Source organism: Hypanus sabinus, chromosome 12 (assembly GCF_030144855.1).
Source record: "Hypanus sabinus isolate sHypSab1 chromosome 12, sHypSab1.hap1, whole genome shotgun sequence".
NCBI classification, from domain to species: domain Eukaryota; kingdom Metazoa; phylum Chordata; class Chondrichthyes; order Myliobatiformes; family Dasyatidae; genus Hypanus; species Hypanus sabinus.
In genome coordinates, this window is record NC_082717.1 from 111,217,981 (window position 1) to 111,235,464 (window position 17,484).

The following is a 17,484-nucleotide window of genomic DNA, read 5'->3' on the forward strand; positions in this document are numbered from 1 at the left end:
AATAGTGGGAAGTACACATCTACAGATGTGCTGGGCTGTCTGCACCACCCTCTGCATAGTCTTGCGACTGAGGGAAGTACAGTTCCCATTTCAGGCAGTGATGTCAGTCAGGAACCACTCTGGTTGACTACGATAAAGAAAACATTGCAATGATGATAGAATTTAAGAGATAATCGATTTGCCCTCATCTTGACTTGTACTTCTAAAACAATAATGCCATTGGCTTGAAAGTGACGATGGTAACTCAATTGTGATGCTGAACTCTGTAGATAGGTGGAGTATGCTGTTAGTTTGTGAGGCCCTGTGCCCATATAAAGTTAGCCAGAATAGGGGATAATTAGCTTTAATAGTGACAAATTGCTGTTTTTCTCTCCACAAAGTATGGGAAAGTAGTGATGGGGATAAACAAGAAGGGGTAGTGGTTCTTAACTGTTTTAGTTTGGCTGCTCTCTCTGCAATAAACTAGCAAATTTCTCTTCATATTAAATCTTGTTTACTGGGTTATTCAGTTCACTTTTCTTCTCGTAATAAAAGTTATATAACTATAGGACATAAGTGCATCAGCCGAGAAGTTAGCTTGAATATCTGACAAGTGATATTGTTTCTTGGTATAATCTCTATGGGTAGCAATTTTAGGTTGTTGACATCGATGTCAAACTAAATTGGATAGTGTTTGGGCAAATTGATGTGATGAGGAAATAAAAACTGAGCAAATAGCTTTTGTTGACACAACCCATCTCACTTGCTTGTTGGCAGCAGTAAATGGGAGTCTCAAGACCCAGACCACCTTATTCAGGAGCACTTAAAGGTTGAACAAGTTAGGTCTCTATTCATTGGAGCGTAGAAGGTTGAAGGGGGATTTGATCGAGGTATTTAAAATTTTGAGAGGGATAGATAGAGTTGACGTGAATAAGCTGTTTGAGAGTTGAGAGTAGGGGAGATTCAAACGAGAGGACATGATTTGAGAGGACATGATTTGAGAGGACATGATTTGAGGGGGCAAAAGTTTAAGGGAAACACGAGGGGGTATTTCTTTACTCAGAGAGTGATAGCTGTGTGGAATGAGCTTCCTGTAGAAGTAGTAGAGGCCAGTTCAGTTGTGTCATTTAAGGTAAAATTGGATAGGTATATGGACAGGAAAGGAGTGGGGGGTTATGGGCTGAGTGCGGCTAGGTGTGACTAGGTGAGATTAAGAGTTCGGCACGGACTAGGAGGGCTGAGATGGCCTGTTTCCGAGCTGTGATTGTTATATGGTTATATATGGTTATTACCAATCAAACATCAGGCTCTTGAACCAGTGGAAATAACTTAATTCACCTGAACACTGAAATGTTCTGACAAACTCTGGACTCACTTTGAAGGACTCTAAAATCTTGTGTTCTTGATATTTATTGCTTATTTAATTATTGTTAGTATTTTTCTTCTTTTTTTGTATTTGCACAGTTGTCATTTACACATTGTTTGTCTGTCATTGTCAGTGGTTTTTCATTGATTCTATTGTGTTTCTTTATATTTACTGTGTACGCCCGCAAGAAAATTGAATCAGGGTAGTATATGGTGACATGTATGTACTTTAATAATACACTTTGAACTTTGAACCTGCCAATGTCATTTTGTGTGCATTTTAATTGGCAGCTGATTCATGCTCATGGGTTTGAAGATTGAACAAACTGACACTGATATCTCCAACAACAAGAAGTAATCCTCTCACTATTTCCCCATAAGTATTTCTGTTGATTCTGTTACAGATGTGAAATTCTCTACTTAAAAACACCTTTGCTACATGTTACATCAGAAAGTTTCCATGTATCATCAGCACATTTGGCTATTTATCTAAAGTAATCATGATATTGCTTTCTAGATCAGTTTTCTTTTAGCCTGTCACTAATTGCTCCTCAAATTAAATATTTCAGAAGCTACCTAAGGCCAACCATGTTGCTATAGATTTGAAAAAAATAGTTTATCCCAAATAAAGACCAAGTATTTCTTAAACCTCAGGCTTCTGAGCCAGTGTGGATAACTTCACCCATCTCAGCACTGAACTGAACCTATGGAATTGCTTTCAAGGTCTCTACAACTCATGTTCTCAATATTATTTATTACTTATTTATTCTTATTACTGTCTATCTTTTTATCTTCTTTTACATATTGGTTGTTTGTCTTTGTTGCTTTACTGAGAAAAATAAATCTCAGAGTAATATAAGGTGACATACATTTACTTCGAGCACAAATCCATTAGAGTTTTTTGAAGAGGTAACTAAGAGGATCGATGAGGATGTTGTCTGCATGGATTTTAACAAATTCCCTAATGGAGGTATAGTCTGGAAAGCTAGATCACACGGGATCCAGAGAAAGCTAGCCAAGTGGATACATAATTGGCTTCAAGGTAAGGAGCAGATGTTGATGGTTAATTTTGTTTGTTATGCGAAAATGCACACATTGCTACAATATGCACTGGCAATATCAGAACCCAATGTTGAGTTCTGTTCATTTGGCTATGTAAGTATTTAGTAGACATACACACTTTCCCTGTTATGTGCATGTGCACCAGTAGAGAATGGGGATTGTGGGAATAATAAGTGGCAGCCCTCATGTATTGAATGGAGATGTTGAAAGTATGTTGATTTAAACGAAAGAAAAACTTGCCTTTGTTGTTTGAGCGTTGACACCAAGTGCGGAAGAAAGACAGATTCTCATGGAGAGATGGCAACCAGAGTTTATTCTTAAGAATTCCATAGAACATTGGTGGCTCAGCGGAGCGACACACGAGGCGTGGATTAAGTCTCGAGGATTAAGTCTCAAACTAGACATAGCAGTTAGCTCTAATCTGGTGTCTGTCTAAATCATATAAATAGCACAGAATCCCTCAGGCTATTAAAATAAACTTAACAAATTTATACAGAAAGCACCAGGACTCCACATTATAAAGAGCGAGTCCTTCGAGAACAACACATGGAACTCTAAGCGATTAAAGTTTCTTATTAAGCAACAATTAACCAATTCAGGTTCGCTAACATTCTCCAGCTCTCCACACAAGCCCAAAGAAAAAGTAATCAAAAACTAGAAGATATAGGTTGAAAATGAAAAGAATAAAATTTTAAAGGAACCTGAGAAGCAACCTGTTCACACAGATTGGTGAGTATGAACTACCAGGTATGGCATTTAAAAGGCACTTGGACAGGTGCATGGGCAGGGAAGTTTTAAAGGATATAGACCAAATGCAGGCAAATGTGACTAGCTAAGATGAGCATCTTGATATGATTTTAAGACATTAGTTAACTTGTAAGTGTTTTGAAGCCATTCGCTGATTTTGTGGTTACCATTTCAGATTGACTTAATTGCTTGAATTTAATGTTACTGTAGAATAATTGTTCAGTCCTCTTGAGTCTTAGTTGAGTAACTTAGACATTATACCATATTGCCCATTGGATGGTGTTAATGGATTTACTCTAGTATGACCCCTATTCTAAGAATTCTGTTTAGAGTTCAAGTAATTGTTTTAAGATGAGGTGTTGATTATTTGTTTTTTTTTGTGAATCACTTTAGCTTATATATAGAAGAATGGGATAAATGAATAATGAAATCATTGACAATGATCCAATCATTAAGTGCCACAGGCAATAAAAATAAAGATTCATTAGTTGGTATTGATTTTCCAGGTATAGATGAAGTATACATCATCTGTCTAGGGAAAGCATTCTCCTGCATCAAGTAAAACTCCATATGTTTGGATACATGGGAAAAGAGATATGTTCCCAGGATACATTGAACTCTATCACATATAGTTGGCTGGTTTCTTACACAGATGATGAAACCTAAAGTATTCCTGCAACAGAAATTAAGTTAAAATAAATGTGAATGTTTGTATTTTGTCCAGTACCAAAGAGATCTCAACCCTTCATATACATTTATCTTCAAAACAGCAGACAAAATTACTCCAGTTGCAGTCAAATTGGAGAAATGTTTGGAAAGGTAGTGAAGAGTGTCCTAGAGTTACAAAGGATAGATGGTTACTTTCTGGCTAATTTGATATACTGTTGAGTTAGAGGTAGATGCTATACTCTTTTTGTGGATAGGTTGCAGGCCAAGTTGCAAAGAACCATTCGGTATATTCACTTGGGTAGCATGAGTGGAATTAGCAAGCATATCACTGCATGAAGGGTTCAGAAAAGCTCAGGTGGAAGTTTTTGTGCAACACCAATTATGAAGTACAACTTGTATCTGGTTAAAGAATTTTTATGTCTTTGCTATGCCTGAATTTGTGTTTCTATCACTCAAGCCACAAATCTACTATCAAAATATTGAAAGTGGGCACTTCCAAACCATCTTCCTTTAGAGAAAATGACCCATTCATTGGGTTGGGGGGGGGGCTGATATTGTGGATGTGATGCATATAGTGTAAATTGCATGGGGCAGCATGGTAGTGTAGCAGTTTGCGCCATGCTATACAGCACCAGCGATTATCAATCAATGATCAATTTCCACTGCTGTCTGTAAAGAGTTTGTACATTCTCCCCGAGATCCAGTGGGGTTTCTCCAGGTGCTCTGATTCCCTCCCACTTTGCAAAGACATAATGGTTATGATGCAAACGAGGCATTTCAGTGTTGGTCTCGATGTACCTCTGGCAAATAAAGCTAATCTTAAATAGCACAAAATCAGGCATTGTCCCTGTGGTTTTTATATTTGTCTGGGGTGAAATGTATTGTGCTGCTTATCCTGAGAAATTTTGGTCCAGACTTTTCTCATTCCAGCAACATCAATGCCTATCTATCTGAAATTTTTATCTCATGCATTTTTCAAGTACTCTTTGATACAATGGTGCAATTTTGCAGCTAATTTCTTAACTTACTCACTTTTAGCCAAAGAATCCTTAATGACTGTTATTCTTTCCACTCTCTCAAAGATCCATCTTGAAGTACTCACTCTACCTTATTTGTGGGCCTTTTGGCAAGATTTCAGACAAAGAAAATATGTGAACACCAGTTTAAAGTTGCTTATGTTGAATTTGTAGTAGCTGGATAGTGGGAGTTAAAGAGTGGGAATAGTGGGGGTAAGATCTGGCAGATATTTCCCAGAATGTTATTTTTAAAGTCCGATAATATATCTAAAATTTGTATTTCTAAAGGTGTAATCCTTCCGCACTCCTTGTCAACAGAATGTCATTTTTCATGGCCGATTTTTCAGTGTAGAGTGGATGACTATAGTCATCTATATATAAAATTCATATTAAAAAAATCAACACAAGAGATTCTGCAGATGCTCGGAATCCAGAGTAACAAATACAAAATGCTGGAAGAATTCATCTATGGAAATGAATAAACAGTCAACATTTTGGGCTGAGAAGAGTCTCTGCCTGAATATTCAACTATTCACTATTCATAGATGCTGCTGGACCTGCTCAGTTGCTCCAGCATTTTGTGCATATAATAACATATCTATATAAAACATACATGCAGGGTGCAATTTTTTAAACCAGAAAATCATAACTGAAAATAATTTGATTGATAGACATGAGGGTGATAGAAAAATGGAGGGTTATGTAGGAAGATTGATCTTAGAGTAGTTTAAAAGTTTGGCATAAAATCATCGGCCTGTATTGTGCTATAATATACTATGCTAAAAATTTGGCAAAATGCCTTTATTCCTGAAAGTGTGCAAACTGTTACTTTGAGGAGCTTCTCTTTGGCACTGAGTTTAACATTTGCTTAGATCCACCAACTCCAACTACTGCCCATTTAACTTTGGTGTGAAATTTACTGTGATCATTGCTTCATCTTGATTTTATTTTTCAAAGACCCTTTATTGAATTGCCAAGCTCAACCTTAAGTAAGATAGATATAATCACATACTTTCTGGTCAGCAACTTTAGTTGCTGTGTGTATTTTACTGTGAAAAGTCCAACCAGCCTGAACAGTTTTCAGTTTTTTTGCCAGGCTGGAAGCTTAATGTTATGTAAAAGTCCAGGAATCTCACAGAAGTTCTGTGATTGACTGGTGTTCAAATTGGAGATCCAGATTAATTTAAGGTGTTTTTCAGATTTGATCAGTGTAAATAATACTCCACAATTGTTTTCCAGATTTAAAGTTAGAACTATGTGATTTAAAAGAAAATTCTTCATTTGTTTCTGAATAATGTAATTGAATAATTATTCTGTACTTTCAAATCTGAATTAGTTCTGATTGTTCCATTATCCGAGGGACCGATTAGCTCAGTTATTTCATCGTTTTTGTTTGCTATGTATTTGTTAGGCATATCATCATCTTGTCTGTCAGAAATAGCATCAAACTCACTGGAACAGGAAGTATAAATTCTACTTCAGCATACAATCCTAACTTAGCATTTGAAATTGAACTGCAGTCCTTTACACTCAGTGTCTGTGCCTTCAGGACCCACTGCTTCTACGTGTATCTTAAATTGTGAAGCATTCATTGCTGAAACAATGCTTTTTGAAATTCATACCCATGGCATCAGCATTGCTGGAGTGGATCATTATTGATAACCTACCCTCTTGAAATGGCGGAATCTTTGTGGTGAGTGCGGTCAAGTAAGGAGTTCGGAGTCCAGAGGCAATGGAGAGTGTATTTCAGGACAGAGAGGTGTGGGATTTGGAGGGAACCTGCAAGTGGTGGTATTACCAAGAGCCTCAGCCTTTGTCCTTCCTGGCAGCTGGCGTTGTAGTTTGTAAATGCTGAAGCTATTGTAAAGGTACACCTTTCAATGTTTGTTGAAAGCTGCTTAGATCAGAGACCCATCTTATTAATATAAATGACTGAAGTCTTAGGAAAACTCATGCATATGTTGGGTTGGATTGTTGGTACAGGGGTTTTGAGTGATGTTAAATTATGAATATGGTGGGTTGCATTGTATGATGCAGGGTTGTGAAGGGCATTAAATTATGAATATGGTGGGTTACATTGTATGATGCGGGGTTGTGAAGGACGTTAAGTTATGAATATGGTGGGTTGCATTGTATGGTGGCGGGGATTGTGAAGGACTTTTATCAGGTACTTTTCCTGAAGCAGTGTGGTGCAACGCATGTGTTTGATAAAACTAATTCATTTACAGGCATCTTTCAGTATGTTGGAAGGCAGGTATTTCATCAGCTAGAACCATAGAACATTACAGCACAGAAACAGGCCTTTTGGCCCTTCTTGGCTGTGCTGAACCATTTTTCTGCCTAGTCCCACTGACCTGCACCTGGGCAATATCCCTCCAAACCGCTCTCATCCATATACCTGTCCAAGTTTTTCTTAAATGTCAAAAGTGAGCCCGCATTCACCACTTCATCTGGCAGCTCATTCCACACTCCCACCACTCTCTTTGTGAAGAAGCCCCTCCTAATGTTCCCTTTAAACTTTTCCCCCTTCACCCTTAACCCATGACCTCTTTTTTTTTCTCCCCTGGCTTCAGTGGAAAAAGCCTGCTTGCATTCACTCTATCTATACCCATCATAATTTTATACATCTCTATCAAATCACCCTCATTCTTCTACACTCCAGGAAATAAAGTCCTAACCTATTCAACCTTTCTCTGTAACTCAGTTTCTCAAGTCCCAGCACCATCCTTGTAAACCTTTTCTGCACTCTTTCAACCTTATTAATATCCTTCCTGTAGTTAGGTGACCAACACTGCACACGATACCCCAAATTCAGTCTCACCAATGTCTTATACAACCTCACCATTACATTCCAACTTTTATACTCAATGCTTTGATTTATAAAGGCCAATGTACCAGAAGCTCTCTTTACGACCCTATCTACTTGTGATGCCACTTTTAGAGAATTATGTACTTGTACTCCCAGATCCCTCTGTTTTACTGCACTCCTCAGTGTCCTACCATTTACCTTGTATGTTCTACCTTGGTTTGACCTTCCAAAGTGCAATACCTCACACTTGTCCGCATTAAACTCCATCTGCCATTTTTCAGCCCATTCCTCCGACTGGTCCAAATCCCTCTGCAAGCTTTGAAAACCTTCCTCACTGTCCACTACACCTCCAATCTTTGTATCCTTGCAAATTTGCTGATCCAATTTGCCACATTATCATCCAGTTTGTTGATATAGATGACAAATAACAATGGACCCAGCACTGATCCCTGTGGCACACCACTAGTCACAGGCCTCCATTCAGAGTAGCAATCCTCCACTACCACTCTTTGGCTTCTTCCATTGAGCCAACGTCTAAACCAATTTTCTACCTCTCCATGTATACCTAGCGACTGAATCTTCCTAACTAACCTCCCATGCGGGACCTTGTCAAAGGCCTTTCTGAAGTCCGTGTATACAACATCCACTGCCTTCCCTTCATCCACTTTCCTGGTAACTTCCTCGAAAAACTCTAATAGATTGGTTAAACATGACCTACCACGCCCAAAGCCATGCTGAATTTTTCTAATAAGTCCCTGCCTATCCAACTACTTGTAGATCGTATCTCTTAGTATTCCTTCCAATAATTTACCTACTACCAATGTCAAACTTACCAGCCTATAATTTCCCAGTTTACTTTTTGAGCCTTTTTTAAACAACGGAACTACATGAACTGTCCTCCAATCCTCCGGCACCTGACTGGTGGATTTTGACATTTAAAATATTTCTGCCAGGGCCCCTGCAATTTCAACATTAGTCTCCTTCAAGGTCCGAGGGAATACCCTGTCAGGTCCTAGGGATTTATCTACTCTGATTTGCCTCAAGACTGCAAGCACCTCTTCCTCTTTAATCTGTATAAGTTCCATGACCTCCCTATTTGTTTGCCTTGTTTCCATAGACTCCATTCCAGTTTCTTTAGTAAATACAGATTCAAAAATACCCATTTAATATCTCTCCCATTGTTCCATACATAGCCGACCACACTGATCTTCAAGAGGACCAATTTTATCCCTTACTATCCTTTTGCTCTTAACATACCTGTAGAAGCTCTTAAGATTATCCTTCACCCTGACTGCCAAAGCAACCTCATGTCTTCTTTTAGCCCTCCTGATTTCTTTCTTATGTATTTTCTTACTCTTTTTATACTCCTCAATCATCTTATTTCCTCCCTGTTGCCTATACATCTCTCTCTTCTTCTTTATCAGAGTTCCAATATCCCTCGAGAACCAAGGTTTCTTATTCTTATTCATTTTGCCTTTAACCCTGACAGGAACATACAAACTCTGCACTCTCAAAATTTCTCCTTTGAAGGCCTCCCACTTACTAATCGCATCCTTGCCAGAGAACAACCTGTCCCAATCTACGTTTAGATCCTTTCTCATTTCTTCAAATTTTTCCAGTTTAGGACTTCAACCGGAGGACCAGGTCTATCTTTATCCATGGTCGAATTGAAACTAATAATGTTATGATCACTGGAACCAAAATGTTCCCCTACACACACTTCCGTTACCTGCCCTAACTAATTTCCTAATAGGAGATCTAATATTGCATCCTCCCTAGTTGGTACATCTATATATTGATTTAGAAAACTTTCCTGAACACATTTCACAAACTCTAACCCATCTAGACCTTTAACAGTATGGGAGTCCCAATCAATGTGTGGAAAATTAAAATCCCCTGCAATCACAACTTTCTGTCTTCTGCAGTTGTCTGTTATCTCTCTGCAGATTTGCTCCTCCAATTCTTGCTGACTATTGGATGGTCTATAATACAACCCTATTAATGTAGTCATACTTTTCCTGTTTTTCAGCTCCCCCCATATGGCCTCAGTAGACAAGTCCTCTAATCTGTCCTGCCGAAACACTGCTGTAAAATTTTCCCTGACTAGCAAAGCCACCCCCCCCCCCCACCCTTCATCCCTCTGCCTCTATTACATCTGAAACATCGGAACCCTGGAACATTGAGCTGCCAGTCCTGCCCCTCCTGTAGCCAAGTTTCAGTAATGGCTATGATGTCATAATTCCATGTGTTAATCCAGGCCCTCAGCTTGTCTGCCTTTCCCACAGTACTCCTCGCATTAAAATATACTCACCTCAGAAGATTATTACCACCACACACAACCTTACTATTTGTGGCTTTGCATGAACTACTAACATTATTTATTTTTACTCCCGTTCTGCTATCTACTCTGGCACTCTGGTTCCCATCCCCCCTGTAAATCTAGTTTAAACCCTCCCCAATAACACTAGCAAACCTCTCTGCAAGTATATTGGTCCCCTTGTAGTTCAGGTGTAACCCGTCTCTCTTGTATAGGTCCCACCTGACCCAGAAGAGGTCCCAATGATCTAGAAATCTGAAACCCTGCCCCCTGCACCAGTTTCTCAGCCACATATTCATCTGCCAGAACATCCTACTCTTACCCTCACTGGCACGTGGCACAAGCAGCAATCTGGAGATTACCACCCTCGAGGTCCTGTTTTTCAACTTCCTCCCAAGCTCTCTGTACTCACTCTTCAGGACCTCCTGACTCTTTCTACCTATGTCATTGGTATCGATGTGTACCACGACATCTGGATGATCACCCTCCCACCTCAGAATGCTGTGCACGCAATCAGAGACATCCCTGACCCTGGCACCCGGGAGGCAACAAACCATCCAGGAGTCTCTGTCACGACCACAGAATTTCCTGTCTGTACCCCTGACTATGGAGTCCCCTATCACTACCGCTCTCCTCTTCTTCCTCCCTCCCTTATGCAGAACCAGACACAGTGCCAGAGATCCAGCTGCCGCAGCTTGTCCCAGGTAAGCCATCCCCCTCCAACAGTATCCAAAAGCTCTTCTAAGGAACTTAATTACCAGCAGAGGTTTACATTAATTTTCTCAAAATTATGCTAATCGAAAAAGCCAATACATTTTAAATTTTTCTCCAACTTAAAAATAGCTTCTGATATTAAATAAACTTTCTGGTATTATTTTCTAATTTAATTCTGATATTAAATAAATAATAAATTTAATTCTGATATTGGATAAGTGTAGCTGAGGACTGTCACCACCCATGACATGCCCTCTTCTCATTACTACCATCAGGGAGGAAGTACAGGAGCCTGAAGACCCACACTCAGTGTCTTAGGAACAACTGCTTCCCCTTTGCCATCAGATTTCTGAATGGCCCATGAACACTACTTCACAATTCCTCATTCACTCTTATCTACCTATTTTGCAACTTATAGTAATTTTTATGACTTGCAGTATACCACTGCCACAAAAACAAAAAAAATTCATGTCGTATGTCGATGATAAACTGTATTCTGTCAAGACAAAAGGGAGTGAATTTATTTTCAAAGTTCTGAAGAAAAGACAAAATGAGAAATTCTGTAATGTGTGTTTGTACTCTTTCAGTGTTTTCATGAGCTTTGAAGCTTGCAGCATTAATGGGAAATAAACTTGCTAAGTCTTGTAGACCATTTTATACACCCAGCATTGGCAGCATTTTGCCTTTCTGTTTTCTTTGCTTACCAGAAATATTAAGTTCTATTTGACTGTGGAGTCCACAGTAGGACTCACTTTGACAGGCAGGCATTATGTTTCAACCTCTTTAGACATTCACAAAGTGAGTAGTCACATTTCTCCCAACACCCACTGAGAAATAGAAAGACATCACCACACAGGAATGTGCACAAACCACAAATATATAGCATGATTTCCATAATATCAGACACAAATGTTTATGTAATGAATGCCTGTGGTAAAAGTGATTCTTGTTATAAAGACAACCTTGGTTTACAGAACTACAGTACAAAAATGCAGAGATCAATTTGTGAACCCTAGGGATCGGTGAAGCTTTTTCCACTTGGCCAGTATCATTGTCAAAGTATCCCACATGATCAGAGAAATGCATTAGGGACACAAAGCAATTCCACATCTGCAGTTCCTGACTTTCTGTTAACAGGCTGTAGCTTGCCTCTTCAGTTCCTTGCATGGATCTAACACAAAAAGAGTGCATGATTTACAGAGCTCTGGAGAATATAACCAGTTCAATTGAACTGTCCATAAAGCAAGGGTCTGTGAGTAATGTGGTGATAGCCTTTGTTACAAAAAGCTGCCAATGCAGGGCACATAAAAGGTCCAATTAATGTTGTCAGCTACAAAGCTGTTAAAAGAACTAAAGAAGTCACCTTCAAACCTTTCCTGCTGCATTTGAAGTTCCTACTTACTTCAGAAAGGTGTTTAGGACCCGGACCCATCACAATTTGCCTACCGTGACAACTGATCCATAGTGGATGAAATTTCACTGGCCCTCCACTCAGCCGGAGGACCTGTACAACAAAACATAGGTCCGGCTGCTGCTTATTAATTACCTATCAGAATTCAATACCATCATCCCCTAAGTGCTAATCAACAACCTTGTCCTAGGCCTCTATCTCCCTCTGCAATTGGACCTTTGACTTCTTCATTGGGACATAATAGACTGTGCGGATTGGAAGAAACATCACCTCATTGATATTCACACACATACACACCCTTCAGGATACATGTTTAGCCAACTGCTCTATTCTCTCTATAGCATGACTGTTGCTTTGCACAGCTCAAGCACCAATTAGGAGTTCAACAATGATACCATTGTTAATGGCAGAATCACTAATGGTGATGAGAAGTGAGTGCAGTTACTAGTACAAGGGAGAAGGTGCTCAAAAAGCTGAAAGATCTAAGGGTACATGTTGCCTGGATCAGATGAACTGCAACCTAAGGTTCTGAAAGAGGTAGTGGTAGGGATAGTGGAATCATTAGCAACGATCTTTCAAGAATCATTGGATTCTGGCATGGCAAATGTTGCAAAAGGTGGTGGATTGCTTGGTGACACAGGACAAGGCAAGACAAAGTCAGCATGGTTTCCTTCTGGAGACATCTTGCCTGATGAACCTGTTGGAATTTTTTGAGGAGATTGCAAGTAGGATAAATGAAAGGGATGCAGTGGGTGTCATATATTTGGACTTTAAGAAGGCCTTTTACCAAGTTAAGAGCCCATGGTATTACAGAAAACAATCAGCATGGTTAGAGCAAACAGGAGGAAATCTGCAGATGCTGGAAATTCAAACAAGACACACAAAATGCTGGTGGAACACAGCAGGCCAGGCAGCATCTATAAGGAGAAGCACTGTCGAAGTTTCGGGCCGAGACCCTTCGTCAGGACTAACTGAAAGGAGAGAAACTAAGAGATTTGACAGTAGTGGGGGGAGGGAGAGATCAGAAATGATAGGAGAAGACCGGAGGGGGTGGGATGAAGCTAAGAGCTGGAAAGGTGATTGGCGAAAGTGATAGAGAGCTGGGGAAGGGAAAGGATCATGGGACAGGAGGCCTCGGGAGAAAGAAAGAAAGGGGGTTGGGGAGAGCACCAGAGGGAGATGGAGAACAGGCAGGGTGATGGGCAGAGAGAGAGAAAACATTGACTTCTCTAATTTCTGTTAATGCCCCTTCTCCCCTTCTTACCCCATCCCTGATATATTTAGTTGTTTGTTTTTTTTTCTCTCTCTTTGTCCATCACCCTGCCTGTTTTCCATCTCCCTCTGGTGCTCCCCCCATCCCCCTTCCTTCCTTCCTTCCCTTCCTTCCCTTCCCTTCCCTTCCCTTCCCTTCCTTCCTTCCTTCCTTCCTTCCTTCCTTCCTTCCTTCCTTCCTTCCTTCCTTCCTTCCTTCCTTCCTTCCTTCCTTCCTTCCTTCCTTCCTTCCTTCCTCCCTCCCTCCCTCCCTCCCTCTCTCTCTCTCTCTCTCTCTCTCTCCCAAGGCCTCCTGTCCCATGATCCTTTCCCTTCTCCAGCTCTGTATCACTTTCGCCAATCACCTTTCCAGCTCTTAGCTTCATCCCACTCCCTCAGGTCTTCTCCTATCATTTCGCATTTCCCCCTCCCCCCACTACTGTCAAATCTCTTAGTTTCTCTCCTTTCAGTTAGTCCTGACGAAGGGTCTTGGACCGAAACGTCGGCAGTGCTTCTCCTTATAGATGCTGCCTGGCCTGCTGTGTTTTGTGTGTGTAGCATGGTTAGAGCATTGGTAGATTGGTAGGAGGCAGCCAGTGGGAATAAAAGGATTCTTTTCTGGTTGGCTGCCAGTGACTAGTGTCGTTCCGCAGCAGTAGGTATTGTGACCACTTCTTTTATACTGTATGTCAATGATTTAGATGATGGAATAGACGGCTTTGGTGCCAGGTTTGCAAATGATATGAAGATTGGTGAAGGGACAGGTAGTAATGAGGAAACAGGTATCAGGTGCTGAAGGAATTAGACAGATTAGGAGAATGGGCATGTAAGTGGTAAATGAATACAATGTTGGAAAATGCATGGTCATGCACTTTGGTAGTAGAAATAGATGTGCAGACTATTTTCTAAACGGGGAGAAAATCCAAAAATTCTAAATGCAAAGAGACTTGGGAGTCCTTGTGCAGAACACCCTAAAGGTTAACTTGAATGTAGTGTTGATGATGAGGAAGGCAAATGCAATGTTAGCATTCATTTTAAGAGGTCTAGAATACAAGAGCAGAGAGGTGATGCTGAGACTTCATAAGGCACTGGTGAGGCCTCACCTTGAGTATTGTGAAGAGTTTTGGTCTCCTCATCTAAGAAAAGACGTGTGGCTTTGGAGAGGGTTCAGAGGATGTTCACAAGGATGTTTCTGGAAATGAAAGGGTTATCGTACGAAAAACGTTTGTTGGCTCTGGGTTTGTACTCGTTGGAATTTAGAAGGATTGGGGGGGGGGGATCTAATTGAAGCCTTTAGTATGTTGAAAGGCCTAGACAGAGTAGATGTGGAAAGGATGTTTCCAGTGGTGGGAGAGTCTAGAACAAGAGGGCACAGCCTCAGGATAGAGGGGCATCCATTTAAAACACAGCAGAAATTTATTTAGCTGGGGTGGTGAATTTGTGGAATTTGTTACACAGACAGCTTTGGAGACCAGGTCAATGGGTGTATTTAAGGTGGAGTTTATGGGGAGAAGGCTGGGGAGTGGGACTGAGAAGGGGACAAAGGGATCAGCCATGATCGAATGGTGGAGCAGACTCGATGGCCAGATGGCCTAATCCTGCTCCTATGTCTTACAGTCTTATGAGGTGGGGTACTGCATTGAGGTAAACTGGTGGGTTGGTGCTGGAATTGATTGTGAACTTCAGGTAGGGGAATTTGGGAGAACACACAGCAGACCTCATTGTGGGGTCAGCAGTGTAAAGGATAAGCAGCTTCATGTTCCAGGGTGTCAGTGTCTCAGAAGCTCTACCCTAGGCCCAATGTATCAATGCAATTAACGAAGAAGTCATGCCAGCAGCTATATTTCATTTGGACTTGGAGGAGATCTGGTATGTCACCAATGACTCTAGCAAATTTCTACGGGTGTACCGTGGAGATCATTCTGACTGGTTGCATCACTACTATATGAAGCACCAAATGCTTGGGATTGGAAAAAGCTGTAGAGGGTTGTAGACTCAGTGAGTTCCATCATGGACACAAGATTTCCCACTTTCAGGGACATCTTCAAAACGTGATGCCTCAAGTAGTTGGCATTCATCATGAAGGACCTTCACCGACCAGGACAGGGTTTCTCAACCTATGTTCCATGGAACCTTATGGTTCTGAGAGAGGTCATCAGGGGTTCCATGAGAGATCATGGTTTTATTTTTTAAATCATTTTTTGAACTTAGTGCAATGTGTGGTGCTAGTTCCTGCTGCAGTCTCGTTAGCAATTTTATTAGAGGTCGCGCTGCCCCGTTTGGCAGTACGCAGTGGGACTGTGTTTATTTGGTTGGGTCCGTTCTCAGTTTTTGACATGAGATGGGGGGGGGTCCGTTGATAATTGGTAAGCACTGTATTGCACGGAGGGGAGGACGGTGGGCTGATAATTGGTGAGCACTGTATTGCGTGGAGGGGAGGATGGTAGGCTGATGAAGAGATGAAATGAAAAAAGTTCTGGATGATACTACAAAAATGGTTAACTTTATTCAATGAAGACCAGTTCATTCGTGAATGTTAAAAACCTGTGTGAAAACCTGGACAAAGAGCACACCAATCTCCTGCTACATACAGAAATCCGGTGGCTTAGCAGAAGAAGGGTTCTCAACAGGGTGTTTGATCTGAAAGGTGAATTGCAGAAGTACTTTCAAGAAAATAGTAGGCCAGATTTTGCTGAGTGCTTTGAAGATGAAGAATGGCTGCAGAAACTAGCCTACTTAGCAGACATTTTTCATCATATGAACCAGTTGAACAAGTCTCTGCAAGGCCCTGGAGAAAATGTTTTGACTTCAAGTAACAAGATTCTTGAAGTTAAAAGGAAACTGAATCTTTGGAATAATCATATTGCAAAAGGAAATCTTGAAATGTTTCCACTGCTGCTTGGGCTTGAGAATGAGGAAGGATATCAGAAAGCCTTGAGTCTTATTAAAAACAGAAATTTATTATTTATTCCTTGAATGAAAGAGATTAATTTCAAGAAAGGCAAGCTAAGCTTAACTACTTGTTTTTTTTTTCAAGAAAGATTGGCTAAAAATTCATACTCTACTCAAAAGAGCATTTACAAATATTTTTGGATTACTTACCAATCACGCTTACGTAAGACTATAATAGCATTAATAAGGAATTGGAAGTCCTGAAGAAGGGTCTCGGCCGAAACATGACTATTTGTTCATTTCCACAGATGCTGTGTGACCTGCTGAGTTCCTCCAGCATTTTGTGTGCGTTGCTTTGGATTTCCAGCTTCTGCAGGCTTTCTCGTGGTAATGAATAAACAGTTGACGTTTCAGCCTGAGATGTTTTATCAGAACCATAGACGGGTGATGCTTTATTCTGAAATTATCCTCTGTTTTTATATTCTCTTGTGAGAGGAATCATCCTTTCAGTAGCTATACTGCTGTACCCCTGCAGAACCATTATGTTTTAGTAAAGTCATCTATTCTTCTAACCTCTGAGTATTGGTATAATTGTTCCTAATGAGGCAACCCTTTCTTCCCTAGATTCAGTCTAATGAACTTTCTCTGAAGTGCCTCCAATGCAAATATATATTTTAAATTTGGGAGACAATAGAATACGGAGTACTCCATAGATATGATCTTGCCAAAGTGCTGAACAGTGGTAGTAAGGCTTTCTGACTTTTATAATCCATCCTTTTTGCAATAAAGACAATATTCCATTTGTTTTTCTATTTTCTTGCTGTATCTGCATGCCAACTTCGTCTGCTTCAAATACAAGGACACCAGATCTATCTGTCGAGCAGCATTCTATAATTTCTGTCTTTTTAAATGACATTTTGCTTTCTTGAATTGTCTTTCCTCGCCCTCCATTGACATATAAAATTATTCAGTGGAAGAGTTCCCACAGCTTGATTGAACTGCAAACTGTTGAAGAGATGGGAGAGTCCACAAATTGGAATACCCTGCCTTTTAGTTGGAACAATTAGTTCATCATAATTCCCTCCATTTTTCAAGGTACATACTTCAAATTGCATTCAAAGTATGTACAGTATACTTTTGTCTGTAAAGGGATGATTTGTCTCTTTCTAGGCAGCCACAAAATAAAGAAACACAATAGAGTCTATTAAAAACCCCGTACAGCAAAAGACAGTCAAACATCCAGTGTGTGAAA

General features: G+C 40.3%; 1 protein-coding gene across 6 annotated transcripts in view; it reads left to right on the forward strand.

Annotated features, from left to right (window-relative positions):
- The window catches only part of wdr27 (WD repeat domain 27), a 575,048-nt gene that overhangs the window by 161,339 nt on the left and 396,225 nt on the right, over positions 1 to 17,484 (forward strand). Inside the window, exon 23 of one of the 6 annotated variants that reach the window (XM_059986751.1) lies at positions 1,636 to 1,993. The exons of the other annotated variants lie outside the window; for them this stretch is intronic. Within the exon in view, the coding sequence (XP_059842734.1) occupies positions 1,636 to 1,639 (4 nt within the window). The 3' untranslated portion in view covers positions 1,640 to 1,993. Of the gene's footprint in view, positions 1 to 1,635; positions 1,994 to 17,484 lie in introns of those variants that run through there. 6 annotated transcript variants of the gene reach the window in all.